We start from the raw sequence: 23523 nt of genomic DNA, 5'->3' as shown, positions 1-23523 counted from the left end.
TCCAAACATGTTCCATCTCATGGTGGAGATCTTGCAAGACAATGGTTCACTGTTGCATATTTTGTAGAGGTTTTTGTTCGAGATAAGACTGTTTGGCCAAGTATGACCAGTTATGACACGTAAATGTCTTCGATGACAGGCATCCAATCTTTCAAGACTTGCTTTGGTAACAGACCAGCTATTATAGTTGTAGATCATAATTGGGATGCAGTAGCCTACGCGTTGTACAATCTTAGTCGCAACTGTAATGGGATTCTCGATCTCTTGCTCCATAGTTTCCAGTGTGATCTGAAAGCGACATTGCCTAAATTGCAGCGAGATTTGACATCGGCAGTGCTGCACAATGATGATCTCAAAAGTTTGTATGTACGCCATTTTTCGTTTCCTCGAATCGGTAGGCTATCAGCATCAGTTTCATTTGTGTCTGCAAGAAATATGTGGGTGAATTCAGTTTTAGTCTCATTCATGAAAAGATTGTAGTTTTTCAGGTTCTTTGTAGCAATAGATCGTAGCAAATCAAGTGGCTGTCTTTCCTCATCCAGAAACTCAATACCGTCTGCATACTCCATTTCCAAAGGCATTCATGTGTCAGATATAGGGGGGTTTGGTCTGGAGGACTGCTCTCCCACTGAGCTCAATGCTGCAGATAGGTAGCAGGTGAAGAGTATTGGGGAGAGGCTGTCTCCTTGAGGGGAACCGATGGATGTCTCAAAGTTTGCGGACATTTCGTTGTTCGCACATACAGTTTCGTGCCAGCTAGCAGGGTGCTGGTTAATCGCAGTTCATCTTCATCACAGCCAGCTTGGTCTAAAGTTTGAAGGATTTTTTTGCGTTTGATGGTGTCAAAAGCTTTGGACATATCTATTCCCATTTTGTGGAAGTCCCATTTTCTAGCCATTACCACTGAAACGAGCATACGTTGTGCCCAGACAATGTCAGCACAGCTTCTGCACGTTTGAAACCGCTTTGGAAGGGTCCAGTGAAGCTGTCAATTTTGTCTCTAATCCGATGCAAAATGATGATGGAGAGGATTTTTCTGATGCTATTGAGGAGCACAATGAGTCGAAGATTAGCTGGTGGTTCTTTTGGTTTCTTGGGTTTTGGTATAGCAATTGGTATGCCTTCGCCGATGGTGTCTACTGGTTTGTGTTGTTTGAGAGATTCATTAATAGTCTGTGATATTAAACCGGAGGTTATGTCTTTGGAGAATTTGAAGAGTTCGTTGTTGACGTTATCAGGGCCAGCAGCACGGCGGTTTTTCAAGGAAGAAATTGCTGCCGACACTTCCTCAGTGGTTATTGGTGTTTACAAGGGTCTTGCTTCTCCGGTGAATGGTTGTATTGGTTCATCATCTGATTCTGTAAATTGTTGCTGAAAATAATAAGTAAATTGTTGCTGTAAATTGTTGCTAATATATAATTAGCCTATTAGTGGCAAGTTTTATAGTGGCCCTGGTGGCAATAAATCTCAGTTTGTAATAAATCTCAAATAATCTCAGTAGAGATCGGCAGGTTTTGTTTCGACCCTCAAATATTTTGCCCACGTAAAGCTATATACTGTATTGTAGGTGGCAGGTCGATTGGTCGAAAGACATTTGGTCGACAGTCAATTGGTCGACAGACATTTGGTCGACAGGACGTTTGGTCGACAGACAATTGTCGACAGACATTTGGTCGACAGACATTTGGTCGACAGGACATTTGGTCGACAAGACATTTGGTCGACAAGACATTTGGTCGACAAGACATTTGGTCGACAGACATTTGGTCGACAAGACATTTGGTCGACAAGACATTTGGTCGACAGGACATTTGGGTTAGAGTTAGGGTTAGGTTAGGATTAGGATTAGGGTTATGTTAGGGTTAGTTAACCCTAAAATGAATCGTTCTGTCGACCAAATGTCCTGTCGACCAAATGTCTTGTCGACCAAATGTCCTGTCGACCAAATGTTTGTCAACCAAACGTCCTGTCGACCAAATGTCTGTCGACCAAATGTCCTGTCGACCAAATGTCTTGTCGACCAAATGTCTGTCGACCAAACGTCCTGTCGACCAAATGTCTGTCGACCAAATGACTGTCGACCAAATGTCTTTCGACCAATTGACCGGGTACCGTATTGTGTAACTAAAGGTAAAATTTAACTTCACTTTAACCACTGCAATATCCTCAAAATGATGAAGATGAACTGTGATGAAGATGAACTGCGACTAACCCGCACCCTGCTAGCTGGCACGAAACTGTATGTGCGCATTAACAACGAAATGTCCGCAAACTTTGAGACAACCATCGGTTCCCCTCAAGGAGACAGCCTCTCCCCAATACTCTTCACCTGCTACCTATCTGCAGCATTGAACTCAGTGCGAGAGCAGTCCTCTAGACCAAACCCCCCTATATCTGACACATGCATGCCTTTGGAAATGGATAGGGATTTTATATTACGGGATACGAAGCCTCATCCGTTTTTTTCCTTATCCGAACACTAGAAGGGCTAGTTTCAGGATACTTCCTTTTAGTGATTAGCAGTAAGCTAGCGTGCAGCGTATCTGCAAGTGAGAAGTAACCAAAAGATTGTTGCTGTGGTACTTCAATTTGGAGAAGTTAAAGGAAATAAGTTGTTAACTATACAAATTTGTTAAAGTGCTTTTGAGAAGTACGTTAGCCCAAGGCAGGCTTATAGTTTGGTTGGCTTTGGACTTTGCTAAAACAAGTTATAATGTCTGCATTGAATCTATGGCCACCTTTTGCTTATGGACTGTAGCATTCACTAGTAAAGCCTAACACGTTAATTTGGTGTGGGATATATCATATAGGTATCAACTGTGGCAACAATTTGTTGGTGTGACTATTGCACTTCAAACCAGTTCACAGTTTAGCAGTGGAGACTATTTTCAAACTTTTCTTTAGTCTTATAGTCTGCTCTATATTTTAGTCAGTCAGTGACAGTAGTCAATTAGTTTATAATAATGATGACATTAAAGGTATGTTGGTATTTGTTAAACCTTAGATGTCATGTCATGTAGGTAATAAATATTATTAGATGTCATGTAATGTAGGTAATAAATATTATTCATTTGTTCAAATAGTACAGTAATAATATTTATTTGCATCAGACAAAGCTGTCCATATCCAAAACAACGAAATAATACACAAACTGCAAACATCGAACAACAACAACGAAAAACAACGAATAATACACAAACTGCAAATGCACAAAATCTCACTAAATATGCTATCAACTGTTACAAGTTTACAGACAATGGTACGGTAGTGTTACAAGTTAGAAGAACTGAAAGTATTCAGAACAATAAAAACAATCAGATGACATGGCAGCCATCAAAACTAAATAATAGAATACATAGAATTATTATACTGAAGACGGTAATTTGATTTACGATGGCAGTCGGACCTCATCAAGGAGGCAACAATAGAGTTAGACGATACTTCACATCTTCCAACAAAAGAAAAAACATATTTCCGAAGGAAGGCATCAAATGTTATGATGTTGCACAAGACTTGATGTTCATTGTTCACGTACGCTATAATGTTAAGGCAAATTGTGTAAAATTCTAAATTCTATTGTGTAAAAATTGTAAAGTGTAAAAATTGTAAAAGTGTAAAATTCTAAAATTGTGTAAAATTCTAAATAAAGCAGAAATCCTGTTATTAGCAGAATGAAAACTAAGTGGATTACCCATATACTTTTTAATTGTTTTATTTATGTAAAATCTGTCACTTGTCTCAAATAAAACAGTTTTTATACCAGAAAATGCTTCACACATAAAACCTAGGCAAGGTATTGATGTCATAGGTAATTCTGTAGTTTTAACGTACTAATCATTCTTATACTTTTAGTACTATTTATGTATAACTATATAATGCATTTGACCATTAATTCATAAAATGGTTAACACTTGCTATGTACCCGGATGTACAACTGGATATAAATCAAGTAGCGAGGTTAAAACTTCTCTGTTCAAATTTCCCGATGATGTTGAACTGAGGAAAAATGGGTGCGAGCAATACGGGTGCAACCTAGTTCGTACCCTGAACAGTTCGGACCCTCAGTTCGTACCCTGAAAAGATCGAGAGAAAAAATTAAAAAAAGCCGAAGTCGCTGATCGCAGTTTAATAGCACAAAGCCGAAGTCGCTGATCGGAGTTTCCGCAAACAAACTCGAGGGCTAGGGTTAGCGGAAACCGCGGAACTGCGGAAAAATATTTGCGGAAACTGCGATCAGCGAGGGTTAGAGCAGAGCATAGATTACTCGATGATTAGAGTTAAGGTTAGCCAAAACTGCGGTTAGCAAAACTGCTGAAAAATGTTTGCGGAAACTGCGATCAGCGAGGGTTAGGGTTAGAGCATAGATTGCTCTATAGTTAGGGTAAAGGTTAGCAGAAACTGCGGAAAAATGTTTGCAGAAACTGCAATCAGCGAGGGTTAGGGTTAGAGCATAGATTGCTCTATAGTTAGGGTTAGGGTAAAGGTTAGCGGAAACTGCGGAAAAATGTTTTCGGAAACTGCGATCAGCGAGGGTTAGGGTTAGAGCATAAATTAATCTATGGTTAGAGTTAGGGTAAAGGTTAGCGGAAACTGCGGTTAGCGGAATCTACGGAAAATGTTTGCGGAAACTGCGATCAGCGAGGGTTAGGGTTAGAGCATAGATTAGCCTATGGTTAAGGTTAGCGGAAACTACGATCAGCGACTTCGGCTTTGTGCTATCTTTCTCTCGATCTTTTCAGGGGGAAAATTTTACAATGTTTGCGGAAACTGCGATCAGCGACTTCCGCTTTTTTTAATTTTTTCTTTCGATCTTTTTAGGGTACGAACTGAGGGTCCGAACTGTTCAGGGTACAAACTAGGTTGCATCCGAGCAATACCATGAAAAAATTGGAAGTTGATTGATTGATTTTGATATTCCAACTTCTTGCTTTGAACACATTTTGGAACACTCATGCAAGCCATGTTTTTCTGACACATGCTTTCAGTAAGTCAAAAAGTATGTTTACAGTATTTTTTGTTAATCTAAGTAACTGAAGTTACTTTGTTTTATTTCTTTTTGTTAATCGTAAACTAAAATTTTGACTTGTGCAGATAAAATTGATTTATCACATACATATCTTGATACAGCTTCGGTAGAGAGTTTGTCTTGTTAAACCATAGGCATACGAAGCCGAGCAACGTTATCAAGTTTAGCATATTTAAAGATTATTATATTTACAAAAACACAAAACTACGCAACAATTAAATATCGAACGTTTTCGACATCACAAGATGTCCTCTTCAGGAATAACATACATACAACTTTATGTATGTTATTCCTGAAGTTGTATGTATGTTATTCCTGAAGAGGACATCTTGTGATGTCGAAAACGTTTGATATTTAATTGTTGCGTAGTTTTGTGTTTTTGTAAATATAATAATCTTTAAATATGCTAAACTTGATAACGTTGCTCGGCTTCGTATGCCTATGGTTCAATATATATCTTGGTTAAATACACAAACCGTTTTATCGCATGAGATTCTTGAATACTAAACCATAACACAATTGGATAATCGCATGTATCATAAAAAATTTGACAATTGGACTATGCAATTATCCGGTTTTGTCTATTTTATATTGTAATCTAATATGCTTGTTTGCAATATAAAGAAATATGCTTGCTTATCAATTTTGCATGACTGTCATTTACATTAACTTCAGTGTTCTTGAAAGTTGCAATGTATTAACTCTTAAACATATGACACATTTTAAGACATTTTCCATGAATCAACTAGTCGAGGATTGGAATTTTATGCTGAGGATCACCCATCTTTTCTTGAAACCGCTCGATTTATCAAAATGGTGGAGAATTTGTGGAAAGTGATGTTTGTGAAACATCAGTTTAAAGGTTAGAGCAACTTCACATAAATATTATATAACATTTTGCTGCAAAGACACACATGAAGAAGTATATTTGCTTATTCTTAATTGTTTAATTATTTGTGGAGACTGAAGCTTTCTGGCATGTTACCTCCAAAATTTGTATGACTGATTACAAAGAAAAAATATACATATTAGAACACATTATCTTCATAAAGTACTGTCATTACCCAAAGATTATGCTTATGCCGAAATTAGTTGAAGCTTCTTAGATAGATACTACATTTACTCAATGTTTCAGGTAATAAAATACAAGATGATGCTGTCTTTACTTCAACAAGAAGCTTTGCTAGCTGGAGCCAAATTGTCATCCTTAAATTTCCCAGCAATTACAGCAACAAAAGTTGCATTGTCAGTAACTTGGCTGGTTGATTTTTTTAGGATTGTGACATTAGATGACCTATCCACATCTGACATGAATGTGGCATACTATGTTGCTGGGTATATTGACAGAAGCATTTGTCCTCGTAGGAAATGTAATGCTTGCAAGAAACTTCTTGTTGCCGATCAAGATGACACTTTAGTGGAAGAAAGCAATGAGTGTTGCAAGCTTCTTGCTTTAGCTGATCGTGGTGGTTTATCCAAGCCAACAGAACTATGTTTTATTGTAACCTCTCTTGCAGTGCACCATTATTATGCTGTGTTATTAGAGTGTTAGAGTGGAAAATTAAAAGGAATTTAAAAGGAGGACTGTTCACTATTGGAAATCAACGTAATATTTTTGTTTCCGCTCTCACGGAATGCGCAGTGTCTCAGTTTAATTTCCTTCTTGTCATCGTATCTTTAAAGTGTGATTCTGGTCATGCAAGCTTTAAAATGATTGTAGAAACTGCTTTCAATTGTGTCGCAAAGAATGAACTTAACGTTTTGAAGACATTAAAAAAGATTTGGTTGCCAGTTCATTGCGAAAAATTCAAAAACTACCTTCAGAAAACTAACTGTAAGCAATCATTAAATATATATTGAGAAGAGGTTGCTTGGTTATAGAAGAACCATATTTATTATACATTGTGTAATTGTTTACTTATGTTATGTACATGACAATGTTTGATATGTGAATATTGTTTATAATGCTCTGGTATGTGAAATGTATGCAACATAGCTTTATATAGCCTGTAGCATACAATATGCATAGGCCTATGTCAGTTTATTAATAAATGTCATATAAGCGTTTTGATACATTTATTACTTTATTAGAACGTTGTTGCCATTCTTTAGTGATAATACATTCATATGTTCAAAATTGATGGTGCTGTTCGATGTGACTGCGTATCTACTTAAATTGTACAGTGACCCTTCTAGTGTTGGCGGATAAGCGGAGTTTCGCGTCCCGTAATATAAAGTCCCTAGGAAATGGAGTATGCAGACGATGTTGAGTTTATGGATGAGGAAAGACAGCCACTTGATATGCTACGATCTATTGCTACAAAGAACCAGAAAAACTACAATTTTTTCATGAATGAGACTAAAACTGAATTCACCCACATATTTCTTGCAGACACAAATGAAACTGATGCTGATAGCCTACCGATTCGAGGAAACGAAAAATGGCGTACACACAAACTTTTGGGATCATCATTGTGCAGCACTGCCGATGTCAAATCTCGCTGCAATTTAGGCAATGTCGCTTTCAGATCACACTGGAAACTATGGAGCAAGAGATCGAGAATCCCATTACAGTTGCGACTAAGATTGTACAACGCGTACTGCATCCCAATTATGATCTACAACTGTAATAGCTGGTCTGTTACCAAAGCAAGTCTTGAAAGATTGGATGCCTGTCATCGAAGACATTTACGTGTCATAACTGGTCATACTTGGCCAAACAGTCTTATTTCGAACAAAAACCTCTACAAAATATGCAACAGTGAAGCATTGTCTAATTTGTCTTGCAAGATCTCCACCATGAGATGGAACATGTTTAGACACATTCTGAGACTTCACCAGGGCTCACCTCCCCAGACAGCCCTTGAATTTGCAATAATTGGCAGCAAAAAGTACCAAGGCCGAACCGGACGTCATCCTACCAACTTATTACAACTGCTGAGATCTGACATCAGAAAAGTTGGCCTGGGATCCTTGCTCAGCACACCACATCTCCATCGATTGCAAAACATCGCAAAGGACAAAACAGAATGGAGATCCTATCAACCTTGTTGAAAGACTGATCGAAGCCAGCGGATGCCAAACGATTTGGCTACACTGGCGGCGGAGACAGTTACAATAATAATATCCTCAAGGTTTACTTTTATACACAATTTATGACGACATAAGGTATTATTGCGTCACTACCAAACAAATCCAACAAATGCAGTAGGCTACTGTTTTGTGTTTTGGAACCAGCAACAGATTGGGTAGTCAGTTTTTTCATTAAATTTTTTCTTAGCATTTTCAAGTGAACAAAATGGTTCCTTTCAACTCGCAACCCTGCAAGACCAAAACACAAACTCCGAAAATGATTGCTTTGCTTGTGTGTGGTATACTTTCAGCAGTACTTTTACATATACATATACTTTTACATGTACAGTACATATACTTTTCAGCATACTCAGTGGTATAGCCCTCATATTTACAGGGGTTTTTATAGCAAGACCGGGTATCTGGGCAGAAGGATTTAAAGTAAGTAGTTAAGTTCAGTTTTGTTTTCATTTCTGACCATCACAACGCAAAACAACATAGCCTGTTATGAAAAACGTAGCAGAGGTCTAGAAAAAAGAAGAAGCGACAAAACGGGGACGTGCATGATACCAAACCAGGGCAATCAGTTTAAAATAGTGGTTCTCCAATTTTTTCAGCATGGGGGCCAAATTCAGAACCTAAATTTTGTAAAGAGCCGCAGCGAAAGAAATGCAATTGAATGTGAAACTTGATGTTGGCTTTGATCAACCATTTAGCTGAAAATTGCCTCATACAAAAGTTATGTTGAGGCATTGCTTGCATTGCTTATTAAGTTCAGATACTTTTCCTTTTCTTCCCCAAATAAACAAATCCGTGGCACACAATCTTTTGTACATCGGGGTACTAAATTGTGGAGTGAATTAGATGAATGTATAAAAAACAAACACTTTGCTTTGCTTAAATTTTTTTATAAAATTACCTTGTTAACTTCTTATTAAATAATTAAATATACTTATTCAGTTTAATTATTTTATCTACATGTAACCTCGTATTTGTGTAAATTGTGTTCTTACACTATCTGATTCATTATTCTATTATTTTCTATTATATGCTCATATTTTGCATGCTGGTCTTGATTCAATTTCTTACGAAACCTCATATGATTTATTTTGATTTCAGGACACTAAAAAATGCTCAAATGTCCTCTTTTTTGACAATTTGGGTTTTCTTGCTTATATTTTCAACGGGATTATATTGCTTGATGACGTTTCAACGACGCTTGTAGGCTATTTGTTTTCTAAACATTTTGTATACCAATGTAACATGCTGATTTATAAATTCTACAAGAAATTGGCGCCTTTTATGGAACTGTTGTTGAACGTTCATTGCCTGGTCCACTGTAGCATATTAAATGACATTTGTTGGCTACTGTGTGATGTGCAGTCTAACCATAGAAAGATCTCAACACCTGCTCTCCTGGGCCACATTGAAACGGGCTTTTGCCTGAGGATGGGTTTCTTTTATGTCCGGTTTTCTTTCTCCATCCTATTATTATTATTATGACTGCTCATCCACATCAATATTGGAACTGGCAAATTCAATTCACAACACTTTTCATTAGGCTGTCATTTATTACTACATGTGTGCTTCTCTCTGTTTTTGTTTTATTTTTTTGCTATTTGTTGTTTTGGGTTTTGTGGCCGTGCTAACTACTGATATATAGCCTACTACATAATTTTTCATTCAGGCACGTTTTAAACCTTTCAAGGTTTTGCCACCTTTTCCCGTTCGTTAACGTGCTGATAGGTTTATATCGATTTTTGTAGTTAGTATCTTTTTCGTCCCGGACGCGTTAATGACGAAAAATAAAATGATTGATTGATTGATTGATTTCAAAGGCCATGCTCAAATTTTCACAAAAAAATACTCTTTTACCTACATAGGCTACGTTTTATATTGATACCGTACAACACTGGTAGACGTTGTTGATTACCAACTCAGCTTGGTACTTGAACAAATCGAAACGAATGTCTAAAAGTGCAATGTGTATAGGCTAACACCTAACCCACAGCAAAAGAAATCGTGGCATGAATAGGCCTGCCTACAGCTTTGCAAGGAAAGAAACAGCTTTTTAGTTCACGCCGTTTTTAGCATCGTAACGGTAATGTGCACTGTGCAGCCTACAGTTTTAGTCATGTTTCTTGCAAATAACAATTTCGTTAAGGCTGACCAGTGACCATTCCTTGTTGAAAAAACTTAAGGCTTGACCAGGAGGTCGTGCCTGATTTGTCACATTTTGCAGATTTTTGCGATCATTGCTGTCTGACTGACATTGTCTAAAAATTAGGTCTTTTTCACTATTTGCTTACTCTTAAAAATATAAAATAATTTGTTGTCTTAACCCTTTGCTTTTCAACGTTTTTTTGGAAGTTAACTGCTCAAGGGGGGGCCATTTTTGGATCAAATTCAATCAGCTGTTACGAGTTATCCGCTGATGCTATTTCAACAGAAGTTGCACTGGTGTGAAAGCAAATCATTTGTCCATAAGTTTGAAAACTCATTATTTTAAAATTTTATATGTTAAACTTGATATTTCAATTTTTGCAAAGGTACCTAAAAACGACAATTTTGATTTAACTTGCCGCCTTTAATTAACCGTGCTAATCCGATTTCATGCAAACTTCTAAATAACAAAGAGCTCGATCGAACGCACGAAGTGTGTGTGCGGTGTGCCGAATCATTGCATTGATTAGAATTTACGACTTGCGAGCAAATCTTATTGTAAGCTACTCAGTACTCACTGATTCTAAAATAGATACAATCAGAGTAATATTGTTACACGAATTTGAAAAAAACAAAACTGCGTTTGTTGTCTTACATTTTTGTCCTAAACTAATGCATTCCGAAACTCATGGCTAGCTTCTAGTTTTATGGAACCAAATTTCTCATAAGTAACACCTTAGCCTGCTTGAATAGCTGTTTACATCTTCGTTTGTGTATTTTAGGTCTACAATTGAGTTTGTAGTATGAATATTTTTAGTAGAGAGAAGACAATTGAACAAGTTGTTGAAATAATCTGAAATTTCTAAGTTCAAATTAGGTGCTTTTGAAATTGTGGATTTGTGTCAAGTCGCATCACAAATATCATGCAGGCCACATCATAAGTCATTTCGCTTACGAGTGTTTATAAACATGACTCATAAATTACATCCACAAAAAATACAGCATTTACATCAACAAAGCTAAGTTCGAAGCTCACTTTTTATTGAAGATTGTGTCAATCAATTTGAAAATACATTTTTAGTCCGCCAGCGTCGAAATAATGCAACAGCGAATTGAGGAACATGCGTAAACAAAGGAAATGTGAAATAACCCACAGTCAGCAAATCTACATAAATTTAACGTTTACAAATGTTGAATCAATGTAAAAGGACTGGATTGCTGACTGGGTCCTTATTGTTTGAAGCACTAAAAATACGCGTAAAAGCGACAACGTCAGCAAGGCAGTGATTATGTTTCTGGCCAAAAAAAAAATAACGTTTGACTTCAAAGATAAAAATGATTATAACGAAGCTTCAAAGTTTGTCGTAAAACATTTTACTGAGATACAATAAACATAATCATTTTGTGCCAGATTGTGAGAAGACTTCCTAGATTCTTTCCAACCATTTGCATGATTGCAAATTATTTTCTATAACTTTACATTGCTAAAAAATGGCTTCTTTGTTGAAACAACGTGGCTACAATTCTATAAAAAATTCTTAGGCCTACTACATTGAAGTAATGAAATTTTTTTTGTGATTTTGCTGATGACGTTTTACAATATCCGAGAAGTAAAAAATAATAATGATGAATTATTTTACAAAACCGTGGTTTGCAAGTGCTTCACAAAAAATTGTTGGGGGAAAATTTACTATTAGACGTAAAACGTTTGTAAAAGAAATTTGTCGGTTTACGTATTTATAATGTTTATTGCGCTGTTATCGAATTATAAACTGCCTGTAGGCTATTGTCTACCTTTGTGGTTGCCGGCCAGCTTAGAGCAGCATGCAAACTAAGCGTTTATGGTATTTGCATCGTGTTATGATTCTCGAAAATTTCCCACAAGGTCTTTATTTTTATCGTGATATTTTGTGCCTCTTCTGTCCTAAACTTGAAGTTATTGTGCAGCACTATCCACATCGGTTTTTAGACTCAGTCTTCATTGAAAATCTTTTGTGTGGTGCATCATTTCAAATAGTGTCTTTCCCTAAACTGTTACACAAATCGCCCAGAACCAGGTTGATTATTATGTATCTTACAGCAGTTGAGAGCCCGTTATTGTATGTGTGGAATTATTAGATGTCTGACTAAATTCATGCCAAAGTCGAGCAAATTCTGCTTTCGGGATCCTTGCCGTTATTTACTGTATTTTTTGTTGATAAGTTTAGGCAGCATTTTTCCAAGATAAATGAAGACATCGGTATTGTTCGTCACTTAGATTTAGTTTTCTCAGCATTATTTATTCATTCTTTGATCCACTAGTTTGTCCCACTTTTGGTATAATCGGATCGTTTATAAATGGCGGGTCTTCACAATAGCCGGCCTCTTATACATTGGCGCAACGTATTCAGATGTTGAATCAATGATGAAGAAAGCTGATTTGTTGTTTGTCTTATGTGACGCCTAAATTTATGCCTCGTCTACAGTACAAAATATTTTGTAATGTACATTGTGTACATTGTACATTTTGTTTGTAGGCCTACATTACAAAATATTTTGTAATGTAGATGAGGCATTATCATCTTTATTTTGCGCTTTTTGGAACAAAACACAGTGCACTGTGAAACAAAAATACAGGACATAACAACAAGTAGGCGACATAAAGCAGTGAAGGGACGCCATCGAGTTAGCTGCTACGTGCAAATGGAGCCTATCTCATAATTTTGAGTGTATCTCACAATTACTGTTTGCAAAAACGCTATTTCTCCGGCTTCTCCCAAAAGCATTTGCAGTGATACATTTCCTCAATTGCAAGTTTTGTCAATGAGAGCATTTCCATAGAACGTTTATTTCGAAACCAGGTTTTCGTGTCTTTATCCAAGAAAAGATTTCTTATTGTAACGTTTTTTATTCGTCAATGAATATTATCTGCTTGAAACAACTGTTTTGAATAGTTTGTGGCCTCCATAGCCTACTATTTTGATCGTGGATTGCTATTCTTCTTTGTAGAGCTGATAACGCAAAAAAGCTTGCTATTATTGTTTCTAATTAACAGCTTTGCGATCACTGGCTTTTCTTTGTAGCATAAGAAATAACGCGCTTTGTATTATTGAGGTCAAACCAAACAAAAGAAAGCAAGAGGATGCTTCTCTCTGCTCGCGCATATCGATGCACGAAGCAATTATGAGCTTATGGCTTGTCATCGCAATGTAATCCATTTCACGCTTTGCTGGAAGTTAGCTAGAAATAGCAAAAATTCACCAAAATCTTGAATTTACAAGAAAACTACACAACTTTTAGCATCAAATTTAATATCATCAGATCCGCCTGGCAATTTTAGGAAAAGTCAAGAAAAACCAAGTGCATGGCGTTACTGTGCTTCAAATAATTAAAGGAAATATGAGGGGGGGGCCAAATCTGGCCTCCCTTTGAGGAGCAAAGTGTTAAGAAGCACTAGAAATGAGAAAAAATAAGTTAAACGTTTAGTCAATCTGTTTTCGTGTTTTTTTTTATAACTTTTGCTGCGTAGGGCTATAGGCTACTGTAGCCTATAATGATCTAAAAACATGTAGAAGATTCTTCAAGCGTAAAATTTACTTGCTGGCGAAACGTGTCCTCTTTTTAGGCGATGAAAATATGGTAGGCCTAGCAATGTATGAAGCCTGATGTCAGAGAGCACCTTGACTGAACCGCAAGGCTGTTCGGTGCTTCCAGACCTTTCTATTGCTATATTTTGATTTCTATGTAGCCTAATTGTGTTTCTTTTTCTCGATATAAGGAAGGCAAATAAAACAAACATTTCTCTCTCCTTCTTGAACTCGACTCTAAAAATGCAGATGATTACATTTGAATGCTTGTGTCAGGTTGACATCTAACTGCAAATCTGGCAGCTTCAGTTGAAAATCATTGGAGGGCAGTGGCTGCGTCTATTGCCATAGGTCAGGGCTACTCAACTGGCGGACCACGGTCCGAAACCGGACCTTTGTTAACATTAGTTGAGTAACCCTGATATAAGTGTTACAAATATTTTCATCAGGGACAGCAAAGAATTGATACCGTTACTGCGACTTTCAAATTCATCATTCATGTTTCTAATATGCGTTGTGTACTTTTGAAGGATCCGTTGACCTGGTGCTCTGGCTTAACACTAGAATGACTTAACCACAGAACATGACCACGTCTCCATAGTCAGCATCAATATCTGCTAGAAATTGTTTAAATTTGCTATGATCAACCTCATTTGCACTAATCTTTTTACATTAGACATCTTCAGTGACTTAATGATATTTTCTTGGTGTAAAATGCAGTGATGCCATATCACAGACGTAACATTATTCTCTTCACGCCATCTGTTCACGAGTCTAGGAAGACCTAGATTTTTTGCTAACATGGAAGGACACTCATCTGTTGCAACTGAACACAGCGATGACGGGTCAAATGTGCTTAGAATACGAAATTCATTATCAGTGTCATCCACTACTTTGCTTCAAAGAAGCGTGTTCTTCAACGCGAAACATTAGGGTTGACCGATTGTCTGCAGCGACTCTTCCATCTCTCTCTATTGTTGGCATCTTCAATTTTTAGGCTTTTTTTATCATGTCATCTTTCACGGTGTCATCCCACGTTTTCGTTGATCTTTTATCAACGACATTCACGAAACAAATATAGCTTATTTCTTTCTGTTGTGTCGTGAATGGGATGCAAAGTGAGAAATTGTTCGCAAATGTTAAAGTCTTGTGTAACTCCTCTGACGAACACAGATAATTGCTCTGCATCCGTTGTGTGGACAAACGTTAAGGCATTTCATTGCTAGCAAGTGAGTTATGTGACAACCATACGTTCTCGCCATTTTGGAAGTTGTTCAGGCATAAATAAGATTTTTTGCTGCATCGATGAGGGACGCAGGAAGAATGGTTGCCGGCCGCGTGCGGCCCGATGGGCCGCGGTTGAGAATCACTGATTTAAAATGTGACACCGTCAGAATATTAAAGTTATAATGTTTTTTGGTTTGACTTGTTAGCGATGTAACTGCCGTCAGTGACACTCGTTTTAATTTGTATTTGCATCCACAAGCGCTGAAGATAAACCTTGAACAGCCGTTGCCACAAAATCAAATAAAATCAGATAGTTATGTTACTGCATCAGTGCCCTTGCATTTGCGAATTGCTTTGTGACAATTTACATAGCCATAAAAGAGGAAAACGTTATCAACGCTATCAAACGTTGTCAACAAAATAGCCAACTCGTAGGCCTACGTCGTACTTGCATTTGACAGTTTCTCTTCATTGTAGAATACAACTTGCCAAGTTTTGAGCAGTAAAGAAGTCGGAATAGGGGATTGCTCTTGCGGGAAAAATTGTCGGGCACATTTTCCTTGCTTTGAGGTCATCGTCACATTTCAAGGAGAAAAGGAAAACGTAAGGATATTACTCAAAAACTATCTCAGAGTTTTTTAGGGACCCCGACCTTAAATAAAATGCTTTTGATTGCGTTGAGCGTTGATTACATGGTGACCTCTGGTTGATTACATCCTACAATGGTGCGAAGTAGTTTCATTTCAATAACTTTTAGTTTTCCAGGTAATCTTTATAAGCATTTTCTACTTAGGCTACACTAAATGCAGCAGCAATAGATGCAAAACAACGTAGGCTATTCCGCGATACAGTGTAACAACCAATTCTGCATGATGGCTGAAACTATTGGCCTATTCCGCAATAGCTTCGACACGGAGGTAACAAGGGGGTACTTTTGAACCCTAACCTTAGATTGTTTTAGGAGTCCGTAACATTTCCAAGGGGCCGGAAAACTTGAAGGAATCAACGCGCATTCTTTGGATATGAACACTGAAAAGTTTGGGTGCTTATCAGGACAATTATCGTTTCTAGCACTAGTTGCAACGTTCACCTGATGAAATTGAAAGTAAAAGCAACAACAAACAAGATGGTTTATTGCTTCACTGACGTTTCGCGCACCATGACAATGCGCATCCTCAGAGCGAATAACATTCACAAAGTTATATACTGCAGAGCGATTGAAGACAGTGCGTTTCTTGCCTTCAATCGCACTGCAGTGTATAACCTTGTGAAATTTTATTTTGCATGTTATTCGCTCTGAGGATGCGCATTGTCATGGTGCGCGAAACGTCAGTGAAGCAATAAACCATCTTGTTTGTTGTTGCTGTTACTTTCAATTTCATCAGATGAACGTTGCAACTAGTGCTAGAAACGATTCTTTGGATATGATGAGTTTTTCTCAGAAGTATCTTGATTTAAGGCTTCTAGGTTCTTTCAACTTCTGTTATAAAATTCTTCTTCAGACATTACACAACATGTCATCCTTGGTACACCAAGATGAAACTACAGGAATGGATCAAGGCGAGGTGAGCTTAATATTATTTTATCATGCCTTAGAACAAATTCTAAACAAATAGGCTACACATTTATCCAATTAAGGTTAGAAACCTAAATACTTGAGATTTTAAGATAATTTTTTTGCATTGAACCAATGTAGGTCTTCGTTCAATCCTGCTTTTAATCCAAATATTAGACCTTGCTATTTAAACTGCTATTATAACAGTTTTCCTGTTTACGTCAAAATGAAAGTTTTCATGACAAACCATAATCCACTTCTTGTTTTCTTCCAAATCTCACTTAACCTTTAGTTTTGTTTGTCGTATCCAGGCTTACACCAAGTGGTTGAAGATTTAGATAAAGTGGACGGGAAGGCAAGGAAGCAAATCTTTGTGTCCACCTTCAGGCATGCCTTTAAGTGTCCTGCCAAAGACCCAGCCGCATGCTCTTAAGCGGTGTCGAACCGGCGACCTTTCGATTGCCGTTCCAGGGCTCTCACCACTCGGCTATGCAGCCGACACCTTTAGTCATATAGCCAGTGTATCGTCCCTATAAATATGTTCTAAAGGTCAATAGACCAGTTAGCACCTGCAAAATCAAGCAGCGCTGGTTCGGTTTTCGTGGTGTGCGCTTGAGCAACACATTTTAGCATTGCTGTCCATTCAATGGCACCTAATGGATGAACTAATTCCACGGCAACAATCGGAAACTCTAAAACTTCATTCTGACAATCTCGGTAACAGTCAGTGATTCAAAGCCTCAAGTATGCGAAAACTACCAGAAATAACCTATCAGAGGTTTTGCCAGTCAAAGGTGAAAAAAGTCAAGGGGAGTCTCATAATTGATCAAAGCATCGGGAGAGAAGAATATAAGGTTCTCGTTATACTAAGATATCAGCACTAACGAGAGTAGGGTGGTCATTTCCTTTCTCTCAGCCGCCTTTTTTTCAGCAACTACGCCCACCCAATTTATTAGCACCCTGGGCATAGAGGTTAGCGGTTTTTCAATAACCAGCTTGAGCCAGCAGTCGAATCAAGATTGCTGATTAGAAAGCGAGCACTTCATCAACTGCGCTATCCCACCTCCGAGGATAAAGATTTAAAACCAAAAACATAATAACAACTACTTTGAGGAACACCAAATTCACTCACTAAAATGCAGTGATGTAGGCGTATACAAAAAATATTGACGCCGTCAGCGTAAACGTTCGAAAAATCATACGCCGTATGCGTCAACGTAACTTGCAAAAAAAAGTTGGCGGCGTCAGCGCATACACAAAGGTAAACTCATTTTGTTTACCAGGTGCCAAACATTCACACGGTATCTTCTTGCGTTTGAGGCCGCCACTGGAGATCACGTTGTTACATCCAGGCGCAGCGGCCAATGGATTGTGTATTTATCGAGCGTTGTTAAGTCCACATGTCTATCTTGTGGTCGGTATACAGGACATTGATAGATAATGTGGTGTGCAGTTTGAAAATCTGAGCCACACGCACAAGATGGTGAATCGGCGAGGCCCCACTGGAACATGTTGCTGCTGAAACGGCCCATTCCAGTCCGCAGGCGATTGAGCTTCACCCATTCCTTCCGTGGTAGTTCTGCTCCAGGTGGGGTGTTGGTATTGGAAAGGACTGTGAATTGGGTTGGTCTCGCAACTTCTCTCCATTCACAGTTCCAAACTTCGGAAATGTGGAAGTTCGATTTGCAGATAGCTGCAGCATGTCGGGAGAACGGGCGTCGAGATTTCAAGCGCTGGGGCTTTTGACGGTATAAAGCACTCGAAACAAACAAGTTTTATTTTGAATTTCCACGAAGAAACACAAGCATCTGAAAGTGTTCAGCTGACATTTTGCTGCGTTTTGGTTTCAATATGTTTTTGCCCATTGAAAACATTCTTTCAACTGCAGCGCTGGAAGGTATTGGCGTGTTGTTGCAAAAAAAATACATTAAAAAGTATGCGTTGACGCTATGCGTTAAAAAAAACGGGAAATCTTTAGGGCGTATATAGCTTCAAGCGACAACTATCCAAAAAAATGTGGCTGTAAGCGTTACCGTAAACAAAAAGTGTACGCTGCAAGTCTACGGCGTAGAATTTACGGCGTATACGTACATCTTTGTTAAAATGTAGATTTATTGGTCCTTTGGACTAACTTAAGGCTATAGTCATTCCTTGGAACCTACTGTTGCAGTGCTCCGTCGAACCGTCATGTGATCGAGATTTTGATACAAACGATAAAACTGTGCACGAGTTCCTAGACAAGTATGGAAAGCAAAATATGACGTACTCTTGTTTGTATAACCCTGAAGATTGGAAAAATGTAAGAGAATCAGCTTGTTTTAATAACCTGTAGCGTATTTGTGATCTGCAAATTGCTGCAGCAGGTGATGTTTTAACAAATCACAAAACAAGATTAAGATCAGCTGATTGTAGTCATGCACGTGATACTGTGTTCTCGAAACATTTTGTGATAGAAAGTAAATGAAACAAATATTGCGCCATCGGCAGCGTGGCCAAGTTGGTTGAAGAATTTGGATTAGGGAAGTCATTTCGATGACGTGGGTTCGATTCTCATCCTGTGATTCCTTATTTTTCTTCTGCAATTGCCAAACAAAATTCAAAGTAAGATTTTTAGCTAGTGAATAAAAAAATAACAGTTAACCTCTCAAGTACATGTAGCTCCACACAAAGTGAAATTTCCATGCCTTTTAACTCTTTTTTATTTCTTTAAAAGTAATGTCTAAAAAGACATTATTGATCCAAAAAGAATGTCTAAAAAGACATTATGAAAAGTAACTACGGACAAAGGCCAGTGTTTCGATCTTCCGATCTCTTCAGCGTAGTAAAGTGAACGTGGAAAGTTGCCTTGAAGGTGTTGGTTGAGATGATGATTTGAAACTTGAGTGATTGTTGTGAGACAATGAGACTGGATTTAATTTTTAATTTCGGACTTCAGCGAAACGTAATTTTACCGCCATTTAGAATTACCGCCGTAATTACCGTAATTTTACCGCCATTTTAGAATGTTTGCTGGTGGTACAGGTACACCCCTTCATTTTCTTTGAATTTTTAAGATTTAGCTCTCTAGATGAGTGCTCGAAGGATCACAATGCCTACAGTCAGCTGGTTCATAGAGAAAATTATCCTGTATTATAATGTAATGTCTATCCGTAAAACCACCCCAGCTGCTGCAGCGACCTACAAATCATAAATACGCGCTTCTGTATGGTAGGCCATGTGTAGCTTACTTGGAAATAAATGCTGATTAATCACGTTTTGTTGGTTATGCAGAGCTTGACGATTGTTGCTTAGAATTTGGCCGACATTTTCCAGTATTATATTCTTCCATCTATCACTGTCTGCTAGTGCCACAACGTTTTTGTCGCTTTGTGAAGCAGTGAAAGATGAGAATATTTTGAAGACATTTCAGTTGGTTTAGAAAATGACAAACAGTCTGATTGAAATTTTTCAAAAAATACTTGTAGCTTGTTTTTCACTGATTAGTGATGCTTTAACTTTTTTGCGTCCGACGTGCTTCCACAGTTTGTTCAAAACACCCAAATGGTTCTGTTAGACTTCCTTGCAGGGTCGAATTCTCACACAAACTCTTGAAACTTGAACATTTTTTTCAATTCTAAACGCTTGTCCTAATCGACTTTGATGTTTATCATCTAGCGACAATCATCTTTGAAGAGTCAGTTAATTACAACAAAAGCTTTGTGTCAGGCATTAATCAGCAGTATTTTTAAAAAAAAATTGTCAACACTCACAGCAGCAGTAGGCAAAACTCATAGAAGTTTGCAAAATGTGACCAATCAGGTCTACCTAGCAGTGGCGTAGCCAGAAAAAAAATTTGGGCGGGCCAAATATTTGATGAATTGAAGAGAACAACAATAGTGTTTGATTTAAGCCATTGCCACTTGATGTGCAGTGGCGTATCCTGGTTCCTGGTGGGTTGAGAAAGGGAAGCAATGAAAGTGGTGGAAGCTTAGAGCGTGCCGCAGGCACGCGTATTGTAGGGGGGTCTGGGGGCATATGCTCCCCCGGAAAATTTTTGAAAAATTACACTCAAATAATGGATTATAGCGCTTTCTGGAAACACTTTTAGGGTAATATTTGTATGAAGTTTATTAGCAGATAAACATCTATTAACTTATTAAAGGTAGATCTTACACACGAACGGGCAAAAACTGCGGTTAAAATTAGAGAACACCAAAAACTCAGCTACACAAAAACTCAATAACCAACAGAGTAAGCCATTCTGAAATTGCTTCGACAAATTAGTTCAAAGAAACGTAAATCGCGTAAACTTTGCGCGTTTTACGATTTGCAAATTTATTGGTGTCTTTCTGTGTGTCTAAAACAAGTCCTGGGGGGTGTTAATAGCCAGATGTCTTGGAAAACGTTTTAAATTTTTACAAATTTTATTACATTTTCAACAAAGGGCTCAACTTCGGAATCCAAACTTGGAAAATTTGGGGGAGGGCATGGCCCCTTTCGCCCCCCCCTGGCTACGCTTATGCTACCTAGTGCCATCAATCAAAATGACTAATCTGGAAAGCCTATTTTTAAGTTGTAAGTCGCTGCAGCAAATGGAGTGTTTTGACCGGTAAACACTTTAACACAAAACAATTTTCCCTAAGGCATCTGCAGCTAATAAGGCCCGGCCAGTAATAAGGCCCACCCCCTGGATCTCCGTTGTTACAAATCTTTTAAACAAAATTAAAAGCTCCCATTGCTGCTATGGTAAATTGAGACTAACTGGTAAAGTTTCACAGCCTAAAGTTGAGAACTTTTTGAGTTACGGAAAGTTGAAGTTTGGGGGGACTGAAATTGAGTGGTTTTATTAATTTTCACATATTTTAGACTGTTCTGCAGTAAACAAACCGCTTTGACTTCCGTTTTTTTGCATTTTATGTGAAAGATATGTGCATGCAGATGCAGTAAAACCAATAAATTTAAACTTTTTTTCTAATTAAAGCAAGACTGATAATGATGATCAAACTAGGCTAATTTCGGTAATGAGGCCCATGGGCCCCTGGGGTAACGTTGTGCACCCCTGGTTAAAAAAGTGAAGGTTAAAGACTTGAGTGACCTAAACAATTCTTGTTACACCATTAATCCAATTTGTTATTGTAATGGAAATATCATAATTTCAGAATCAAAATACTTTATCATCTCTACCATATCTAAAAACACCTTGTCGCTTTTTAAAAAATAGAGCATGGGGCGGGGGAGGGAATAGTTGTCTCTGTGTATTTAATTATTACTTATGTGCCTGTGTTGTTGATTAGAATTTGTTTTGTGGTGTTGTTATTGTGAAAATTCACCTTTTCCATCACTTTTGGTGCTAATTCAAACCGGCCTTATTCACAACACGTGCATCTAATAAGGCCCGCTTGAGATTTTTTTTATTTTTTTAATGTTTTACAACCCCTTTTACTTAGAAACTTGTTTCATAGATATGTTGTTTAGATGCACCCAAAGTATCCTTATTCCAAGTTTCGTTCAAAATTATGCAGTTGCCTACTTACAAAAATATTGAGGTTTGAAAATTAGCGGGCCTTATTAGCTGCATGTGCCTTATGAATTAGCTGCAGCTACTGCATAGGGAAAATGACTGCGAGTTTTGTGACCCTTCAATCATTAAGCTAGAGAGTTGATTCTTGTTTCTAACTTTGTTTGGCAATTACAGATGAAAACAAAGTAATGGCAGGGTGGGAATCGAACCCACATCATGGAAATTACAATTCCAAAACCATCAAACCCTTAGGCCACGCTGCCGACGCCGAAACGTTCACTTAATTTACTTTCTATCAGAAACGTTTCGAGAAGAATGCTCACAATAACACGTGCATGAGTCACATGACTGCAATCAGCTGATTTAAATTCTGTTTTCTGATTAGTTAATAAACCTCATCTGCTGCAGAGACCTGCAAATTATAAATACGCGTCCAGCATCCATATGATATTGATGTTTAAATGAGCAAAAATAGTTTTTCTTCTTTTTTTGAAAAGTAAACGCAGCTCAACAAATCAGCAGATATGTCAAAATCGAAAGATATCAGAAGTACGCTTTAATTGATAGCCTTTGTACCGGTACTATAAACGTAAAAACAGACTAGCAATGTAGTAGCCTATACGGTAGTTACATTTATAGCACTGAAAATAAAGACAGCATACAGTAGATTTGGAAACGTTTGCTAAACATGAGTTTCGTATCTAAGTTAGGCTACATTTTGGACTCTTTATTTTTCCATCAGATCAATGTGGTTTTAGTTTCATGATAAGAGCGTTTACTCAAGTGTTTTTGTCATTTCAGGTGATTATCTTTCGAGTGTTTTCTCATACTGCCATCTTACTATCACTTGCTGTTCCAGGAACTATTTTTGTTGTTTTTGGTGTTCCTGCCTTACTTCTCTTAATTTCAGTGATACAGATCTGGACCAAACCAGCATCAACTGGTCTTCAGCAGCATGCTCAAGGCTTCAATTCTGGAAACTTCAACAATGCATATACTTCACCTGGCTTTGCCCCACCACCGCCGCCGTCGTACAACAGCGCATACCAATACTAAGCATGCTGACTTCCATAAAATTGCTCAATTGCGTAAAAAAAGTTGTGTTGTAACAATGTGAGAGAACTACAATCCCAAATAATGCATGTAAGATGTGATTCTATGTTTTATAGAGCATAAAACGAATCGGTTTTAAAGAAAGACAAAAAGAATCGCAAGCATATAGGCTCAGGAACGTGCAACAGTTCGCAGTATTTGCATATGGCCTTGAATACCGAGCAGTGGAAATGACCTGTAGTGAAGGACTGTCGGCTACATTTGTCATGAGGCTTATGATTATTAAAATTAAATTAATTTTCGATTTTGTTTATTTTACAATTTGTATTGATTTAATTTCATTTTTGATTTCGTCTTTTTG

At 37.7% G+C, this 23523-nt stretch overlaps 1 protein-coding gene across 1 annotated transcript; it reads left to right on the top strand.

Annotated features, from left to right (window-relative positions):
- Nucleotides 1–8486: 8486 nt before the first annotated feature.
- On the top strand, nt 8487–23165 carry LOC145782371 (uncharacterized). The gene is made up of 5 exons (XM_082594157.1): nt 8487–8539; nt 15532–15657; nt 16557–16619; nt 18780–18908; nt 22911–23165. The coding sequence occupies exons 3-5, from the start codon at nt 16569–16571 to the stop codon at nt 23163–23165; spliced, it is 435 nt and encodes a 144-aa protein (XP_082450283.1). The 5' UTR covers nt 8487–8539; nt 15532–15657; nt 16557–16568.
- Nucleotides 23166–23523: the final 358 nt, after the last annotated feature.

The sequence above is a fragment of the Aplidium turbinatum genome, chromosome 13, assembly GCF_918807975.1.
Source record: "Aplidium turbinatum chromosome 13, kaAplTurb1.1, whole genome shotgun sequence".
Lineage (NCBI taxonomy): Eukaryota > Metazoa > Chordata > Ascidiacea > Aplousobranchia > Polyclinidae > Aplidium > Aplidium turbinatum.
This window is presented reverse-complemented; position numbering and strand designations above follow the sequence as displayed.